This window comes from Leucoraja erinacea, chromosome 39 (genome assembly GCF_028641065.1).
Source record: "Leucoraja erinacea ecotype New England chromosome 39, Leri_hhj_1, whole genome shotgun sequence".
NCBI classification, from domain to species: Eukaryota; Metazoa; Chordata; class Chondrichthyes; order Rajiformes; family Rajidae; genus Leucoraja; species Leucoraja erinaceus.
In genome coordinates this window covers 4,468,093-4,488,589 of record NC_073415.1, presented here as the reverse complement: position 1 = coordinate 4,488,589, position 20,497 = coordinate 4,468,093, and the positions used below count along the sequence as shown (strand labels likewise).

General features: G+C 48.9%; 1 protein-coding gene across 1 annotated transcript in view; it reads left to right on the top strand.

Annotated features, from left to right (window-relative positions):
- Positions 1 to 2,322: 2,322 nt before the first annotated feature.
- LOC129714492 (phospholipid phosphatase 3-like) overlaps positions 2,323 to 20,497 on the top strand; it is a 67,596-nt gene continuing 49,421 nt past the window's right edge. Inside the window, exon 1 of the mRNA XM_055664133.1 lies at positions 2,323 to 3,362. Within this exon, the coding sequence (XP_055520108.1) occupies positions 3,185 to 3,362 (178 nt within the window). The 5' untranslated portion in view covers positions 2,323 to 3,184. The remainder of the gene's footprint in view (positions 3,363 to 20,497) is intronic.

The following is a 20,497-nucleotide window of genomic DNA, read 5'->3' as shown; positions in this document are numbered from 1 at the left end:
ACCCCTGGCAAACCATACACAAGTGCAACAGGTAGCACAATAGTGTAAAATAAATCGAGAACACGGTACAGTTTTACAGCCACTGAGAAAATGCGCAGTTAAAAAAAAGTGCAAGGGCTGCAGTGGGGTAGATTGGAAGATCTTGTATTCGCCTTTAGCATGTGAGAGGTCTGTTGAAGAGCTGATAATGGCGGGGAAGTTTAGTTTAGTTTAGAGACACAGCATGGAAACAGGCCCTTCGGCCCACCGAGTCCATGCCGACACCCGTACACCAGTTCTATGTTATCCCATGTCACAAAGTCTTGGAGATTTTGAGAGACTGGAAGAAGCTATTCTTAGAAGCAGGATTAAGGCATCAGGTCCCTCCGTTCCCCCCCCCACAATACAAAAATTCAATATGATCATAGCTGATCAATGCTGACCTCACCCCCACCTCTGGTAGATCCCCTCGATGGTAGGGAGGTCAGAGCCAATGATGGATGAGTGTCAAGGGTTATGGGGGTTATGAAAGCAGGAGAATGGAGTTGGGGGGGGGGGGGGGCAGATAGATCAGCCATGATTGAATGGTTGAGTAGACTTGATGTGCCGAATGGCCTCATTCTGCTCCTATCACTTGTGAACTCATGAACATAATAAAATGAAGGAAAAAACAAAAGTACGCCATCTGCATATATTCAATGAATGTTGGAGGCTGAGGAGAGTCATAAAGTCTTACAGCAGGCCCTTCAGCCCAACTTGCCATGCTATCTTAAAGATAGTGGAGTCAAGGGATATGGTGAGAAGGCAGGAACGGGGTACTGATTGGGGATGATCAGCCATGATCACATTGAATGGCTGTGCTGGCTTGAAGGGTCGAATGGCCTACTCCTGCACCTATTGTCTATTGTCTATTATCTGGCCAAGATGCCCCATCTTGTCCCATTCATCCATGTTTGGATCAAACTCCTCTTAGCCAAGTCTGAAGAAGGGTCTCGACTCAGAACGTCACCTGTCCCTTCTCCCCAGAGATGCTGCCTGGCATGCTGAGATACTCCAGCATTTAGAGTCTATCTTCCCTCCACGCCTTTCCTGTCCATGTACATATCCAAATATATAGAGTTTATAGTGGGAAACATTGGATGCAGAGATCTGATGGAAGTATAGAAAGCTATGAGAGGCACAGAGAGGGTAGGCAGCCATTATCATTGCCCCAGAGTGGAAATTCCAAAGGGCAGAGCTGTAAGGTGAGAGGGGTAAAGTTTAAAGGAGGTGTGTGGGGCAGGTTTTTATTACACAGAGGGTGATGGGTGCCTAAGGGGTCAGGTAGTGGGGGCAGATACAATAGTGGTGTTCATGAGGCTTTTAGATGGGCAGAGAGTGGAGGGATATGCATCACATGCTGGCAGAGGAGATTAAAGGGCCTGTCCCACTTACACAACTTTTTTGGTGACTGCCAGCACCCATAATAGGTCGCCGTAATTTTCAACATGTTGAAAAATCAGCGGCGACCAGAAAAACTCTTTGGTGACCTCTCACGACCATAGGAGACCTCTCATAGGAGGTCTCCAAAGAGTCGTAGCCTCTTTCTGGTCACCGCTGAATTTTCAACATGTTGAAAATTTCGGCGACCTATCACGGGAGCCGGCAGTCGCCTGTAAAGGTAGCGAAAGTGGGACAAGCCCTTAACTTTGCATCACGAGCTAGACAAAGTGCTGGAGTAACTCAGCGGGTCAGGCAGCATCTGTGGAGGCAACGTTTCGGATAGGGACTCTTGAATTGGCATCGTGTTCAGCATGGACATTGTGGGCCGAACGGCCTGTTCCTGTGTTGTGTCGTTGCAATTGCTGTTCCCGTTGTTTTAGACACCCCACGCCATCCATCAATGATGCTTGGAATAAAGATGTCACCATATCAACGTCTCTGTAGGCGGCACTTTCCCAATCTCCGGGCCCTGAACCTCAAACAGGAATAACAAGTATGGAAAAAAAAATACCTCGAGGACAAGTCGTGGCGTTCCTTGGGCTAGGATTCGGTCTGTAGCCTCCCCTCCACGTCCTTCCCCTCCCTCCATGGGCCCGGGTATGTCTGTGTCTGTGTGTGTGTGTCAGTGTGTGTACCTGTGTGTGTGTTAGTGTGTGTGTTTGACAGTGTGCGTGTCTGTGTGTGTTCCTGTTTGTGTTAAAGTGTGTGTTAGTGCGTGTGTTTGACTGTGGCTGTGTGTGTTAGTGTATGTTTGTCTTGTGTCTCTGTGTCTGTGTCTCCGTGTGTGTGTCACCTGTGTGTGTGTGTGTGTGTCTGTGTGTGTGTGTTAGTGTGTGTGCTTGACAGTGTGTCTGTGTCTGTGTGTATTTGTCTTGTGTCTCTGTGTCCGTGTTTGTGTGTGTGTGTCTCTGTGTATGTCTGTGTATGTCTGTGTGTGTGGATGTCTGTCTGTCTGAGCGAGTGAGTGTGTGTGTGTGTTTATGTGTGTGTGAGTTGTGTCTGTGCGAGTGAGTGAGTGTGTATCTGCGTATGTGTGTGTTAGTGTGTCAGCCACAGATCCCCGCTCGGTTACAATGGAACAACCGGGTGGACAAGGGCTAAGCCCGCATTAAGCCGTGCCCAAGTGCGGAACACAGAGTTGTAGAAGTCGCTGGTGTGAAGTTATTCTGCAGCGCTCTGCCGCGCTCTCCCCTCCCCTCACTTCCCTTCCAATGTTCGGCCTGCCAATCAGCAGGAATGTCCTTCACTACCCCCTCTCCCCTCTCCCGGCAGAGACCGCCTCAGAGTCACCAGGTAATGAAGTTCTGACCACAGAAACACTCACACACATTCTCAGAAGAACAAGGCAGCGAGCAGCGACGCTGGAGTTGCAGCAGCAGCAGCTGGATCACCAGCAGATCCCCTGAAAAGAACTTCCAAACTTGTAAAAAAAAAAGTTCTCAAAACTTTTTCTCGTTGAAGAAAAGTTTCTGAAGTTATCGGGAACATGGACTGTGTGTGCCTCAGTGTCCAGACGGTGTTTTGAAAGCTGTTGAGACGGAGGTGTGACTCCTTGGCAAGGTTTTTTTGTTGTTGAATTCTGAATTCTCTTCTTGGGAAAAAAAAATTTGGAACGTCTTTGAGAGAGAGGGAGGGAGACGTCTGAGAACTAACGGAGACTACACGGGCCGGAGAGAGCGAGTGACAAGAGGAGACGGCGAGTGGGTGAATTAGCAGCCTGGCCATGTCCAAGTGTAAAGACGAGTGTGATTACACCCCGACTGCGGCCATCGTACGTATCCCCGACAACGGCGATGCCTGTGACTCGCAGCCCGAGGACGGAGAGAGGCAGCGGAGAGATGGGGACACCCCCCGGGGCAGGCGGATGCTGGTCTTCCTCGACATGATCTGCATCGTTCTGGGTAAGAGTGTGGCCATTCTTGTACCACGGCTGGTGGGCTGCTCACACCCACACCTCCGTGTCAACCTCAAATAGTATTAATTGATCCATTGTCCCAGATTGAACCTAGATCTGTAACACTTATTGATTTACAGTTTATACGTATATACCCATTAGAAACAGGGGCAGGAGTAGACCATTTGGCCCCTTCAGTTTGTCTAACTGGGTATCAATGCATTGGCTACTTTTCCTTGACTACAACCTGGGTTATTCCCTCTGATGTCTAGAAATCTTTCTCTATCTCTCTCTGTCTCTCCACCACCCTCTCCGTCTCCGTCTCCCTCCCTCCGTCTCCCTCTCTGTCTCTCCGTCTCCCCCTCTCTCCCTCTCCCCCTCTCTCCGTCTCCCCCCTCTCTCCGTCTCCCTCTCTCCGTCTCTCCGTCTCCCCCTCTCCTCTCGTCTCTCCCTCTCTCCATCTCCCCCTCTCTCTCTCTCTCTCTCCCTCTCTCCCTCTCTCCGTCTCTCCACTCTCCCTCTCTCCGTCTCTCTCTCTCTCTCCGTCTCTCCTCTCTCTCCGTCTCCCCCTCTCTCTCTCCCCTCTCCCTCTCTCTCCGTCTCCCCCTCTCCATGTCTCCGTCTCTCTCTCTCTCTCTCCCTCTCAAGGTCTCTGTGTCTGTCTGTGTGTGTGTGTGTCTCTCTCTCCCTCTCTCCGTCTCCCTCTCTCTGTGTCTGTCTGTGTGTGTGTGTGTGTCTCTCTCCCTCTCTATCTGTCTCTTTCTTGTCACCAATAAACCAAACTAAACTGAAGAAGGGTCTCGACCCAAAAGATCACCCATTGCTTCCCTCCAGAGATGCTGCCTGACCCAGTGAGTTACTCCAGCATTGCAGCCCCATCATAGCTACACTGCTTTTCTGGTTGTGGGAGAAAACCAGAACACACACTGGAACTCCACAGGGAGAATGTACAATCTATACTTGAGCAGCACCAGAGGTCCATGTTCCTGGCACTGGGAGAAACAGCTCATCGAGCCTGCATTTAGCTCTGATATCCTGATCGGTTCTGTATCAAAGTTTGAACAAGAGTGAAATCAATGACCAGTCGCACCCCCGGTGACCCCACAGAGTCATAGGGCATTGAAACAGGCCCTTCGGCCCATCTTGTCCACGTTGACCAAGTTGGCAGGCTGGGTTAGTCCCACTTTCCTGCATTTGGCCCTCTCACCCTCTCAATCCTCCCCCATCCACATTTCTGCCAAAATATCTTTTTAGAAATCATAATTTATAGTTGCCTCTGGCAGCTCATTTGAGATACGGATGTCCCTCATAAATCTCTCCCCTCTCACCTTGAGTCTGTGCTCTCTACTTTTAGAATCCTCTATCCTAGGGGAAAAGACTGTGAGCATTCACATTATCCATGCCCCTCGTGATTTTGTATACCTCAACAAGGTCACCCCTCAGCCTCCAAAGGGAAAACTCCCAGCCTGTCCACCCCTCTCCCTATAACTCAAGCCCGCAAGCCCAGGTGAAGAAAGGTCTCGACCCGAAACTTCACCCATTCCTTCTCACCAGAGATGCTGCCTTTAGCTAACCAGTCAGCAGAAAAACTGTACATGATTACAATCGAGCCGTCCACAGTGTACAGATACAGGATAAAGGGAATAACGTTTAGTGCAAGGTAAAGTTAAAGATAGTCCAAAGGTCTCCAATGAGGTAGATGGTAGCTCAGGACCGCTCTCTAGTTGGTGGTGGGATGGTTCAGTTGCCTGATAACAGCTGGGAAGAAACTGTCCCTGAATCTGGAGGTGTGCGTTTTCACACTTCTGTACCTCTTGCCTGATGGGAGAGGGGGGAAGAGGGAGTGACTAGGGGTGCGACTGGTCATTGATTTTGCTGCTGGCCTTGCCGAGGCGGCGTAAGGTGTAGATGGAGTCAATGCAAGGGAGGTTGGTTTGTGGTTTTGGTGATGGTCTGGGTTGGGACCACAATTCTCTGTATGTGTTATTGTCACCCAGATTGCCACCTTCCCTCTGCACCAGTATCTATAGCATCATCCAACATTTTTGGTTTTGATAAGACAGGTCTAGAGAGAATATGGGCCAGTGGGACTAGTGTGGATGGGACATGTGGGTTGGTATGGGCAAGTTGGGCTGAAGGGCCTGTTTCCACTCTGCATGGCTATGGCAACTAGTATCTAGTTTAACGTGCCCGATTTAAGACTTATCGATTTAGAAAATCATTTAAGATTTTAAAAAGCAGCAACATTCTCTATAACAATTTATTATTTCATATCATTCCTTTTTTGGCATATCTTTTATTCAATATCACCATCTATATCTCTCTTTCCCCTTTCCTCGACTCGGTTTCGAGAAGGGTCTCGGCCAGAAGCGTATTCCTTTTCTCCAGAGATGCTGCCTGACCCGCTGAGTTACCCCAGCTTTTTGTGCCTTATCCTTGTTGGGCTGGAGGAGTTTTCCTGTGTTGTACTGCTCCATGTTCCCGGAGTTAGGGTGGGGAGTGTCAGATGTCAGTGGGGAAGGGGGTCGGGACTAACCGCTCTGTATTTGGGACAGAGCGGAGACACAGAACCCTCGTGCGGTGAAGGTACCAGCTCACACACTCCAACTGTACCATAAACACTACTTTGACAGATTGTGTACCTTAATTGCACTTTGTGGTACAATCCACCTACATAATAACAGAGTGGTTGGTCTTAAAGCGCACTTCACTCTATCACTCTTGTTCAGCTTTCTTCTGATCTCTCTTCTCTTCCTATAATGAGAACAGCAACCAGATCGGAGCCAATTGCTTCGGTTTTTTTAGTTTTGGGATACAGCGTGGAAACGCCGAGTCTGCGCCGACCAGCGATCCCTGCACACTAACACTATCCGACACACACACACACACACACACACACACACACTAGGGACAATTTACATTTACACCAAGCCAATGAACCGTAAAACCTGTACGCCTTTGGTGTGTGAGAGGGAACGAAAGATTTTGGAGAAAACCTACGCAGGTCACGGGGAGAGTGTACAAACTCTCAATATTGAGATTGAGGGGGGATCTTATAGAAACTTACAAATTTCTTAAGGGGTTGGACAGGCTAGATGCAGGAAGATTGTTCCCGATGTTAGGGAAGTCCAGGACAAGGGGTCACAGCTTAAGGATAAGGGGGAAATCCTTTAAAACCGAGATGAGAAGAACATTTTTCACACAGAGAGTGGTGAATCTCTGGAACTCTCTGCCACAGAGGGCAGTTGAGGCCAGTTCATTGGCTATATTTAAGACGGAGTTAGATGTGGCCCTTGTGGCTAAGGGGATCAGGGGGTATGGAGAGAAGGCAGGTACGGGATACTGAGTTGGATGATCAGCCATGATCATATTAAATGGCGGTGTAGGCTCGAAGGGTCGAATGGCCTACTCCTGCACCTAATTTCTATGTTTCTATGTTTCTAACTTTGTACAGACAGCACCTGTAGCCAGGATCGAACCTGGGTCTCTGGTGCTGTGAGGCATCGTACAGCATCTCCACCATGCCGCCCTTAATTGCTGACAAAGTATTGAACGTCCAGGGAGTTTTAAAGCGTTTTATGAAATACCGTTCTTCCCAGTGTGCAGGTATTTAGTTTAAGTTCAGAGACACAGAACGGAAACAGTCCCTTAAGGCCAATTTCGATCGCACACTAGTTCCATGTTATCCCACTTTCACCATCCACTCCCTACACAATAGGGGCAAATTAACACAAACCTGTATGCCTTTGGGGTGTGGGAGGAAACCGGAGCACCCGGTGAAAACCCACGCAGGTTGAAGATGCAAACTCCACAAAGACAGCAACCCGAAATCGGGGTCGAACCCGGGTCTCTGGTGCTGTGAGGCGGTTGCTCTACCCGCTGCGTATGTGTTCAGCACAACATGCGAACAGTTCCCAATGACGGACCCTGACAACGACTTGTTAGCAGTACACCCGCACAGGGGTGGCACAGCGGGTAGAGCCGCTGCTTCACAGCACCAGAGACCCCGGTTCGATCCTGACCTCGGGTGCTGACTGTGTGTGTGGAGTTTGCACGCTCTCCCCTGTGACAGCGTGGGATTCCTCCGGGTGCTCCGGTTTCCTCCCACATCCCACAACACCTGGCAGGTTTGGAGGTTAATTGGCCCTCTGTAAATTGCTCTCCCTAGGATGTAGGGGGTGGATGAGAACATGGAACTGGAGTAACTCAGCGGGTCAGGCTGACTTAATGTATCTATCCGTGTTCCCCAGAGATGCTGCCTGACCCGCTGAGTTATTCAGCCCTTTGTGTGAACGGGTGGTGGGTGGTTGGCATGGACTCGTTGGGCTGAATGGCCTGTCTCCATGCTGTAGTTTTCCAACCAAAAATGCAATGTGTGTGTGTGTGTGTGCTTGCATTTGAAGCAATTGGAAGTCTGCAAATACCTGTAAGATAATAATCAATTGTCTTTGGTTGCGACTCCAATGGGCAAGAAACGACATGCACCTTCTCAATTTGCAGGTTATTTTGTTCTCTCTCCCCCTCCCCCCCTCTCCCCTCTCCCCCCTCTCCCCCCTCTCTCCCCCTCTCCCTCTCCCTCTCTCCCCTCTCCCCCTCTCCCCCTCTCCTCCCCCCTCTCCCCCTCTCCCCCTCTCCCCCCTCTCTCCCCCTCTCCCCCTCCCCCCCCTCCCCCTCTCCCTTTCTCCCTTTCTCTCCCTCTCCCTCTCCCCCTCTCCCCCCCCTCCCCCTCTCCCCCCTCTCTCTCCCTCCCTCTCTCCCCCTCTGTCTCCCTCCCTGTCTCTCCCTCCCCCCCCCCTCTCCCCCTCCCCCCTCTCCTCCTCTCCCCCCCTCTCCCCCTCTCCCCGTCCCCCTCTCCCCCTCTCCCCTCTCTCTCCCTCTCCCCCTCTCTCCCCCTCTTCCCCTCTCCCCTCCCTCTCCCCCTCTGTAAAAAAAAATAGTAAATTATCCCTCGTGTCTAGTGCATTGCTAATGTAACGAGGCTCTACTGGTCAGTGCGGACTCGATGGGCCAAAGGGCCTGTTTCCATGCTGTATCTGTAAACTAAACTAAACTGAACGCTCTTGATTCAGACAGAATCTGTTTATAGTTGAAATGCTGCTTTATAATGGGATCAGCCGGGGTCTTGTTAAGGCGATTGCCCTGCTCTGGCATTTTAAGTACACGCACTTCCAGCTTCCTCTACTCTGAATTTCCTTGGGAAATTTTCAGAGGGGCATGGGAGGGAGAGAGTGTGTGATAGTGTTTTATTGTCCTATGTCCCGAAATGGAACCATGAAATTCTTACTTGCAGCAGCACAACAGATATGTAAACATACAGCAGTACTCGACAAACACCATAATAGACAAACAAAATGTGAAAAACAGTGCTGAGTTCCTCCAGCACCTTGTGTTTTACTCAATAATCCAGCATATGGTCTTCACAAGCATTATATATACGTATGTATGTATATGTGTGTATATTTATAAGTATAGGTACATGTCTATGTATGTGTATGTATGTGTGTGTGTATGTGTCTATGTATATATATATATATATGTGTGCATGTATAGGTATATGTCTATGTGTATATATATGTGTGCATGTATAGGTATATGTGTGTGTGTGTGTATATATATATGTGTGTGTATATGTATATATGTGTGTGTATATGTATATATATGTGTGCATGTATAGGTATGTGTGTATATGTGTATATATATGTATATGTGTATATATATATATATGTGTATATATATATATATATGTGTGTGTGTGTGTACACGTGTGTGCACACACACACACACACACACACACATATGTCCATGGAGACCCAAGGAATTGCAGATGCTTGGATTCTTGAGTAAAGCACAAAGTGCTGGAAGCAACCAGGTTCGAATCAGACTACGGCTGCTGTCCGTACGGAGTTTGTACATTCTCCATGTGACCACGTGGCTTTTCTCCGCATGCTCCGGTTTCCTCCTACACACCAAAGACATGCAGGTTTGTGGCTAATTGGCTTTGTTAAAATTGTAAATTGCCTCCACTGTGTGAGGGAAAGTGTTGGTGTATGAGGTAATCGCTGGTGGGCCGAAGGGCCTGTTTCCCCGCTGTATCTCTCTGAACGAAACCTAACGAATGGGGAGACCTAAAATTGAGGAATTCAATGTTCAAATGCTTTCTACAAACCCTTCCACCCAGTTTCGCGTCTTTTGAAGTGAGAAATATTTAAACCACATCTAGCGACTCTCTCTGAAAAGCAAAGGTCTTTATTCGCGGTCTTTGTTCCACCAAATGGACCAGCATGGACAGTCTGGGCGTGTTGGGATCTGTAGAGCTGTGGATCTATGGGAGTGCTGGCAGTATTTAAACATGCAGGGTGACAGGAACTAGATCATGCGAATGCAAAGTATGTGCCCAAAGATTGGAGGCCATAGAGGTTTTTAGTGTTGGTTTTTATCAGGAGATCTCCTACATGCCATCGATCCAATCTCGCTGAGTCTCTCTCGATTACAAACTGGTTCCTCCCTGAAAACAGAGGAAGAAATCAGATGCAGACCTTACTTTACACCTCCAGAAACATTTTGGAAATGGCCAGCTGGCTTCCTCCAGCAGTTTGTTCTTACTTCAGATTCCAGCATCAGCAGTCTCTGATAATTCAATTCAATTATTCAATTCCTCGATTCAATTCCTCGATTCAATTCATCGATTCACTTCATGGATTCGTCAATGATTTAATTAATCGATTCACTAAGGATTCAATTCATTGATTCAAGTCAATGATTCAAGTCATGGATTCAAGTCAATGATTCAAGTCAATGATTCAAGTCAATGATTCAAATCAATGATTCAAATCAATGATTCAAGTCAATGATTCAAATCAATGATTCAAGTCAATGATTCAAGTCAATGATTCAAATCAATGATTCAAGTCAATGATTCAAGTCAATGATTCAAGTCAATGATTCAAATCAATGATTCAAGTCAATGATTCAAGTCAATGATTCAAGTCAATGATTCAAATCAATGATTCAAGTCAATGATTCAAGTCAATGATTCAAGTCACCGATTCAAGTTATCGATTCAATGATACTTGAAGGGAAAGACAACAGACAAAACAAAAATGGCAGCGGGGCTCATGTTTGTTGAAGCACAAAGTGTCTCTGGCCCAACACGTCCATACCGGCCAAGGTACCCCATCTTAGCTAGTCCCATCTGTCACGCTTGGCCCACATCTTTCCCATCCAAGTGTCCTTTCAATGTTGTGATAGTGCCTGCTTCAACCACCTCCTCTGGCAGCTCATTCCATTTACCCACCTTCCTCTGAGTGGAAAGGTTGCCCCTCGTGCTGCTACTAAATCTTATTCCTCCCACCTTAGACGTGTGTACTTTGGTTCTCGAGTCCCTGACCCTGAGTAAAAGACTCTGCGTACGTATCTTATCTATTCACATCCCCACAAAGTGTCTGAAACGCCACCTATTCCCTTTGTCCAGAGATGCTGCCTGTCCCACTGAGTTACTCCAGTATTTTGTGTTTAGCTTCCGCCAGGGTTTGCCATGCCCCCAATTCTCTTTTCCAGCTTTCTCACCCCACCCTCACCCCTCCCTCCACCTCCTACTCTACAAGTCTGAAGAAGCGTCTGTCCATTTCCTTCACAGATGCTGTTGCCTGACTCGCTGAGTTCTGCCATGATTTTATACACTCTAATGCCCCCGTCCCACTTAGGAAACCTGAACGGAAACCTCTGGAGACTTTGCGCCCCACCCAAGGTTTCCGTGCGGTTCCCGGAGGTTTTTGTCAGTCTCCCTACCTGCTTCCACTACCTGCAACCTCCGGCAACCACACGGAAACGTTGGGTGGGGCGCAAAGTCTCCAGAGGTTTCCGTTCAGGTTTCCTAAGTGGGACAGGGGCATTAAGATCACCCCTCGGTCTCCTGTGCTCAGGAATAAAGTCCTAGCCTGCCCAACCTTCCCCTGTAACTCAGGCCTTCGAGTCCTGGCTACATCTTTGTAAATCTTCTCTGCAGCTGAATGAGTGGAGTGAATCTTCGTGCTGTGGTGAACCTGTACAGTGCCCCTGGTGCCTGCCTGGGGGATCTATGGGCTGCCTGTAATACAGGGATGTCGTGCAGTCTGCAGGATGCAGATACTGGAGCAAGAATTGTTCTGTCAAAGTAATTTCCCACGAGAGCTACTTTCCCTCTTACACTTAAGGTTAAATAAAGAAATTCACATCCAGAGCTGACTTGCAACTTTTCACCAACAGCCAACGGGTCAGTGCATCCCTGAATGATCCAACATCTGTTATAGTGGTGCAGCGGGTAGAGCTGCTGCCTCGCAGAGCCAGGGACCCGGGTTCGATCCCGTCCTCGGATGCTGTCTATGTGGAGTTTGCATGTTCTCCCTGTGAGGCAAGGTCAGCACAGCGGGTAGAGCGGCTGCCTCACAGTGCCAGAGACCCGGGTTCGATCCCATCCTCAGATGCTGTCTATGTGGAGTTTGCATGTTTTCCCTGTGACTGCAGTTTTTTTTTCTCCGGAGGGTGCTCCGGTTTCCTCCCACATCCTAAGGAAGTGCAGGTTTGTAGGTTAATTGGTCCTGGGTACATTGAGTTTGAGATTAGTTGATTGTCATGTGTGAGCTGAGGTGAGGTGAAAAGCTTTTGTGTTGCGTGCTAACCAGTCAGCATAAAGACAATGCATGATTACAATCAAGCTGTCCACAGTGTACAGATACAGGATAGAGGGAATGGTGTGTAAGGAGTGGATTTGAGTGTGGGATCACACAGAACTAGTGAGAACGGATAATTGATGGTCGGCAGGGACTCTGTGGGCCCAAGGGCCTGTTTCCATGCTGTATCTTTCAAAAAAATCAATGATTGAAATCTCCTTCCACCTTCCCTCAAAAGAAATTGGTTCCTGTCCAAAAATAGAAGAACCTGATGCAATTGCATGATTTTCACCTCCAGCAATGTTTTAGAGTCTGACGTAATAAATATTGGTGGGTGGGCAAATAGCAAAGATCTTTTTAGGGAGCGATAAGGCCCTTCAGCCCAAAGAGACCGTTCTGGTCACCCACCACCATGTTTCAGCCCCGACTACCTCTGTGGCTTGTAGCACTGTCGACCATTAACCCACCAACGCAGGCATCTCCAGGATGGGAGAGGAAACCGGAGCACCCGTGGATCAGGCAACACCTCCACCAGCTGTGAAAAAGCTCAGGGATTCTGTGCCAAGTTCGACAGAAGCAAAGAAAACAAGTGCAGGAGTAGGCCATTCGGCCCTTCGAGCCTGCACCATCATTCAATAAGATCATGGCTGATCATCTAAAATCAAGATTCAAGATTCAAGATTCAATTTAATTGTCATTTGGACCCCTTGAGGTCCAAACGAAATGCCGTTTCTGCAGCCATACATTACAAACAAATAGACCCAAGACACAACATAATTTACACAAACATCCATCCGAAGGCCAAAAAAAACTTATCTCCCCCCCTGCCCTCCCCCCCCCCCCCCCGATGTCAGAGTCAAAGTCAAAGCCCCCGGCTGGCGATGGCGATTGTCCCGCAGCCATTAAAGCCACGCCGGGTGGTGCGAGGTCGCACACCGGGTCTTGGTGTTAGAGCCCCCGGCGTGCGCTCGCAGAGTCCCGCGGCCATTCCAAGCCGCGCGGAGTGGTGATGTCAGGCCCCGCTCCAGGAGCTCTTCAACCCCGCAACTCGGGCGGGAGATCAGTACCCCTGTTCCTGCTTTTCCCCCCAACTCCCTTGATTCCTTGTTCAAGAAGGAACTGCAGATGCTGGATAGACAAAATCGAAGGTAGACAAAATTGCTGGAGAATCTCAGGAGGAGATGCTGCCGCACCCGTTGAGTTTCTCCAGCAATTTTGTCTCCCTTGATTCCGTTAGCCCTAAGAGCTAAATCTAACTCTCTCTTGGAAAATAACCAGTGAATTAGCCTCCACTGCCTTCTGTGGCAGAGAATTCCACAGATTCACAACTCTCTGGGTGAAAAAGTTTTTCCTTATCTCAGTCCTAAATGGCCTACCCCTTAGTCCTAAACTGTGGCCCCTGGTTCTGGACTCCCCCAACAGCGGGAACATTTTTCCTGCATCTAGCCTGTCCGATCCCTTAGGAAAGTTGCTGGGAAGAAGCTGTTCGCTGTTTTCTGGCTCCTGAACTTCCCGAATGGTGGCAGCAAGATTTGATTCAGTGGTTGCCGCTCAGTGGGACATAGAACCATAGAAACATTGAGAATAGTTGCAGGAGTAGGCCACTCGGCCCTTCGAGCCAGCACCGCCATTCAATGTGACCATGGCTGATCATAACCATATAACCATATAACAATTACAGCATGGAAACAGGCCATCTCGACCCTTCTAGTCCGTGCCGAACACATAATCTCCCCTAGTCCCATATACCTGCGCTCAGACCATAACCCTCCATTCCCTTCCCATCCATATAACTATCCAATTTATTTTTAAATGATAAAAACGAACCTGCCTCCACCACCTTCACTGGAAGCTCATTCCACACAGCTACCACTCTCTGAGTAAAGAAGTTCCCCCTCATGTTACCCCTAAACTTCAGTCCCTTAATTCTCATGTCATGTCCCCTTGTTTGAATCTTCCCTACTCTCAGTGGGAAAAGCTTTTCCACGTCAACTCTGTCTATCCCTCTCATCATTTTAAAAACCTCTATCAAGTCCCCCCTTAACCTTCTGCGCTCCAAAGAATAAAGCCCTAACTTGTTCAACCTTTCTCTGTAACTTAGTTGCTGAAACCCAGGCATCATCCCCAATCAGTACCCCCGTTCCTGCCTTCTCCCCATATCCCCTGACTCCGCTATCTTTAAGAGCCCGATCTAGCTGTTGGTCTTTGAGTTAGTGGCCAGGAGGGTGCCCTCTCCTCTGTGTGTGGGGCAAATGGGCAAAACCCACACAGGTTGTGATGAGTTCAAGAAGGAACTGCAGATGCTGGAAAATCGAAGGTAGACAAAAGTGCTGGAGAAACTCAGCGGGTGCAGCAGCATCTATGGAGCGAAGGAAATAGGCAACGTTTCGGGACCGAAACGTTGCCTATTTCCTTCGCTCCATAGATGCTGCTGCACCCGCTGAGTTTCTCCAGCACTTTTGTCCACCTTGTGAGGAGTTAAAATGCTCTGATGTGGGAGGGGATTGGAAACGCTGCTCGCTCCTGAGAATTACGCTGTGGCTGCTGACTCCGGAGTAAATGGTCACACAGCACACCCACTTCCTGTTCCTTTTCACCTTTGATAATGCACATCCATTCATTGTTTTGTAGGCTTCGCGTTTCCTGCCATACCGTGTTCCACCCCGCCCTTCACTTTACACCCCCCTCTCCCCCTCCCCCCATTTCCTCATTCATCCTCTTAACCCCGGCCCCTGCAACGCCTTGGTGCATCGGAAAGGATGGGGAGAGGTGTCACCACCCATACGCCTTTTGACGGATGCAACCAAAATGTGTTGGGCTGCCGGTGAAGCTCACAGCACGACATCAACCCCCTCCCCCCCCCCCCCCCCCCCTCCCCTCCCCACTCCCCTGGGGACCATTCGTAACCCCTCCTCCATCCATCCATCCATCCATCCATCCATCCATCCATCCATCCATCCATCCTCTCCTCTGGAAGGCGCTATAGGTGCATCAAATCCAGGACAAACAGACTCAGGAATAGTTGCTTTCCGAGAATTATATCTACTATAAATTCAAATTCACACATGCACTGACTACACCGCCCAACACGGACTTCCATCTGTATATATGTATATATGTATGTAGCGCCACAGAATTTGTGCACCTATTCCACCCCCCATCTCCCCCCCCCCCCCCCCTTGTTTCTTTGTGCTAATTGTATGTATGCACTGAGTACGAGCAGCTTTCAGTTTCACTGTACATGTATAGTGACAATAAATGGCATATCTATCTTTCCATTCCATCCGCATGTGAAAAGACCACCCTTCCTTCCACACCATCCACCACCCATTGAGCACCACCCCCCCCCCCCCACCCCCTCAAAGGGTCAACGGTCACCGAACAACACCCCCCCACCCACCCCCCACCCCCCAACAACATTCCGGGTGCACAGGATCAAACTCCGAATTTCTTGTAAACTACACCGATTTCTTGTAACACTGTGGCCGGCACTGTGTGTTGCAGTAACTCAACGGTTCGGGCAGCAAGCATCTCTGGAGGGAAAGGACGGACGGGCGACGTTTCGGGTTAGGGACCCTTCCTCAGACTCCCACCCTCGTTCTCCAGAGATGCTGCCTGACCTGCTGAGTGACTCCAGCACTCCGTGCCCGCAGCGGTTGCACAAGACATCAGTGTGCTCACAGTTGGAGCTTGTGTCTATCTTCATTATCAGCCAGCATCTGCAGTTCCTTTATACACATTCTAAACATGCCTATTAGTCTTGACTCAATGATCAAACAATAAGGAGTTTTAATATGGGGCAGCGGTAGAGTTGCTGCCTCACAGCGCCAGAGACCCGGGTTCCATCCTGACTACGGGTGCTTTCTGTGCGGAGTTTGTACATTCTCCCCGTGTGGATTTTCCCCGGGAGCTCCGGTTTCCTCCCACACTCTACAGGCGTACAGGTTTGTAGGTTATTTGGCTTGGTAAAGTTGCAAATTGTCCCTGATGTGTGCGTGTAGGATAGTATTAATGTGCGGGGATCACTGATCAACGCGGACTCAATGGGCCGAAGGGCCAGTTTCTATGCTGTATTTCTAAACTAAACTAAAATAAAACACACATGACATTTTGTGTATTGCATTTTCAGACTAGAGAGACGTCTAAGACGACAAGGCAGTGCTGGCTCGAAGGGCCGAATGGCTTACACCTGCATCTATTGTCTATTGTTTAACCTTATATGTTTCAATGAGATTGCCTCTCATCCTTCTAAACCAGAGTATACAAGCCCAGCTGCTTATTCTCTCAGCATATGACAGTCCCGCCATCCCAGGGAATTAACCTTGTAAACCTACGCTGCACTCCCTCAATAGCAAGAATGTCCTTCCTCAAATTAGGGGACCAAAACTGCACATGATACTCCAGGTGTGGTCTCACTAAGGCCCTGTACAACTGCAGAAGGACCTCTTTGCTCCTATACTCGACTCCACTTGTTATAAAGGCCAACATGCCATTGGCTTTCTTCACTGCCTGCTGTACCTGCATGCTTACTTGCGATTCGATGCTTTACAGGGCCACACACACCTTCACAAACATGTTATTTAGTTTAGTTTACAGAGAACAGGCGCTTCGACCCACCCAGTCCACGTCACCAGCGATACACTAGCTCCATCTTACACACTGGGGACAATTTACAATCTTTTCCGAAGCCAATTAACCTACAAACCTGTGTGTTTGTGGGAGGAAACCGGAGCACCTGGAGAAAACCCACATGGTCACGGGGAGAAGGTACAAACTCTGTACAGACAGCACCCGTAGTCAGGATCGAGCCCGGGTCTCTGGCGCTGTGAGGCAGCAACTCTACCGCTGCGCCCGTGAAAAGTAGGAACGGATCGAAACAGCAAAAAGCAAGACAACAATTTTTTGTTTTAGGTTGCTGTAACTTGTCACGTATATGAACAGAACATTCCTGCTGGCTGTTTATCAGTGATCTCGGGGGCGGCAAATGCCGACACACATTCCTTTTGATCCCTTATCCCGCATTCTCCCTGATGATCAGGTGAGGGGAATTGAGGAGCGTTCCCAGTGCTGGCCTCATGCGTGACGGGGTGGATGTGGAGAGGATGTTTCCACTAGTGGGAGAGTCCAGGACTCTAGAACGTCCTTTAATCAGCATGAATGGATGTTCTGTTACGAAGGAGACGAGGAGGAATTTCTGTAGTTGGAGGGTGGTGAATCTGTGGAATTCATTGCCACAGAAGGCTGTGGGGGCCACGTCAATGGATACTTTTAAGGCGGAGATAGGTAGAAACATAGAAACATAGAAATTAGGTGCAGGAGTAGGCCATTCGGCCCTTCGAGCCTGCACCGCCATTCAATATGATCATGGCTGATCATCCAACTCAGTATCCCGTACCTGCCTTCTCTCCATACCCCCCCTGATCCCCTTAGCCACAAGGGCCACATCTAACTCCCTCTTAAATATAGCCAATGAACTGGCCTCAACTACCCTCTGTGGCAGAGAGTTCCAGAGATTCACAACTCTCTGTGTGAAAAAAGTTCTTCTCATCTCGGTTTTAAAGGATTTCCCCCTTATCCTTAAGCTGTGACCCCTTGTCCTGGACTTCCCCAACATCGGGAAGAATCTTCCTGCATCTAGCCTGTCCAACCCCTAAAGAATTTTGTAAGTTTCTATAAGATCCCCTCTCAATCTCCTAAATTCTAGAGAGTATAAACCAAGTCTATCCAGTCTTTCTTCATAAGACAGTCCTGACATCCCAGGAATCAGTCTGGTGAACCGTCTCTGCACTCCCTCTATGGCAATAATGTCCCCAGAGATTGTTGATTAGTGCGGGTGTCAGGGGTTATGGGGAGAAGGCAGGAGAATGGGATTAGGGGGGAGAGATAGATCAGCCATGATTGAATGATGGAGTAGACGTGATGGGCCGAACAGCCTGATTCTGCTTCCTCTCACTAGTGGACATGAACGTATGCATTGCATGTTAAAGTGAGGCAGAGGCAGAGGGGAAGGTCTTGGTGCCAGTGCAAGAAGCAACTACCCTCGAAGGTGGGCGATACAAACATCTGGAGTAACTTACCGGGATAGAGGCCAATTAGCCTACAAACCTGTACGGCTTTGGAGTGTGGGAGGAGACTGGAGCACCTGGAGAAAACCCACGTGGTCACGGGGAGAACGCACAAACTCCATACACACACACACAGGACCCATAGTCCGGATCGAACCCGGGTCTCTGGTGCTGTGAGGCAGCAACTCTACTGCTGCGCCACTGTTAATTTTAATTATGAGGTTACCGTGCCAATATTACACAGGCCCAGTTTATTGTGATGTGACTGTGAGGAGATTTTTTTGCCTTTGGAAGTGTTTGTCTGTGGCTTTCCTGGGCCAGTGTGTTTAAACCCCTGTCCCACTGTACGAGTTCATTCCAAGACCTCTCCCGACTTTGCCCTGATTCGAACTCGGAGATTTACGGTAATGGCCACTCGTCGGTACTCGGGGCTCTCGTGGACATTTTTCATCATGTTGAAAAAAATCTTCACGAGTCTTCCCGTGCTTACCTGCCGTTAGCGAGTCTTCCCGAATACCTGCCGTTAGCGCTAAGAGACGTCCCCGAGCTCCGACGTACCCGCTACGTTCATTCTCCGTGCTTACCACGAGTTTGATTTTTTAAAAACTCGGGAGAGATCTTGGAATGAACTCGTACAGTGGGACAGGGTTTTCATGGTTGCTTGTCTTCGGAGCAGTAAGTTTCTTGCTTGCTTGTGTCGTGCTGCAACAAGGGCATATGTGGTTAAGGATGCACTGACCATCCATTGTGGCCGACCTTGCTGGGTACTTCATGGGATGTGAACTCTTCGCCCATGGGTTGAGCAACAAGGACGCTGTTTCCCTGTGGACCAGACTTGGCAGAGCAAGTGGGAACACGCTGACCTGTTAACATCTACATTCTGCAGCGTTGCAGGTCTGCGTTCTTAAAGGGGACTCTTTATCTGTCCCAGGACTAACCCGCTTCCCCTCCTGAAGGCACCTCAGTGCCACAGGTAGCCCTCTCAGTAAGATAGAGGGGATGTCCTCAAATCTGAGGAAGGACATTATTGCCATAGAGGGAGTGCAGAGACGGTTCACCAGACTGATTCCTGGGATGTCAGGACTGTCTTATGAAGAAAGACTGGATAGACTTGGTTTATACTCTCTAGAATTTAGAAGATTGAGAGGGGATCTTATAGAAACTTACAAAGTTCTTAAGGGGTTGGACAGGCTAGATGCAGGAAGATTGTTCCCGATGTTGGGGAAGTCCAGGACAAGGGGTCACAGCTTAAGGATAAAGGGGAGATCCTTTAAAACCGAGATGAGAAGAACTTTTTTCACAGAGAGTGGTGAATCTCTGGAACTCTCTGCCACAGAGGGTGGTTGAGGCCAGTTCATTGGCTATATTTAAGAGGGAGTTAGATGTGGCCCTTGTGGCTAAGGGGATCAGGGGGTATGGAGAGAAGGCAGGTACGGAATACTGAGTTGTATGATCAGCCATGATCATATTGAATGGCGGTGCAGGCTCGAAGGGCCGAATGGCCTACTCCTGCACCTAATTTCTATGTTTCTATAGTCACAAAGTGCTGGAGTACTCGTATGTGTCGGAAGGAACTGCAGATGCTGGTTTACACCGAAGATGTAAGTTACACAAAATGCTGGAGTAACTCAACGGGACAGGCAGCATCTCTGGAGAGAAGGAATGGGTGATGTTTCAGGTCGAGACCCTTCTGCTGTGAATCTGGAGATGTGTGTATTTATACGTCATGCATTGTTTCTCTTCAGAGATGCTGCCTGGCTTGCTGAGTTACTTCAGAATTTTGTGTCTATCTTCAGTTTGAAATGGCTTAGTTCAGTTTGGAGATACAGCGTGGTAACGGGCCCTTTGGCCCACCGCGTCCCCGCCGACCAGCGACCATCCGTACGCTAGTTTTATCCCACATGCTACAGAAGCCAAGTAACCTGCAAACATGCAGGTCTATGGAATGTGGGAGGAAACCGGAGCACCCGGAGGAAACCCACGCGGTCACAGGGAAGACGTGCAAACTCTGTATATTCAGCACCTGAGGTCAGGATGGAACTAGGGTCTCTGGCGCTGTGAAGCAGCAACTCTACTGCAGTTCCAGAAAACCCATCCAACGCTGATCAGACATATTTGAAGCATTTGCACTGTGGTTGACTACTGCTGATTAGGGTCGAATCTAGTGAACTTCAGCCTGCATGTCTTGGCAGCTGTAATTACCCAGTACAGTCATTGTCTTTGTTCAATAACTCTTGGAAATGTCCGTCAAGGAGGCGTGCAGAGAAATATCAGAGTTCCATCAAGAGTTTAACTTCTGAGGAGAGGCCTCCAGAACCAGGGGCCATCTATAAGGAAACCTCTGGGGACTTTGTGCCCCACCCAAGGATTCCGTGCGGTTCCCGGAGGTCCCCGGAGGTTTTTGTCAGTCTCCCTACCTGCTTCCACCA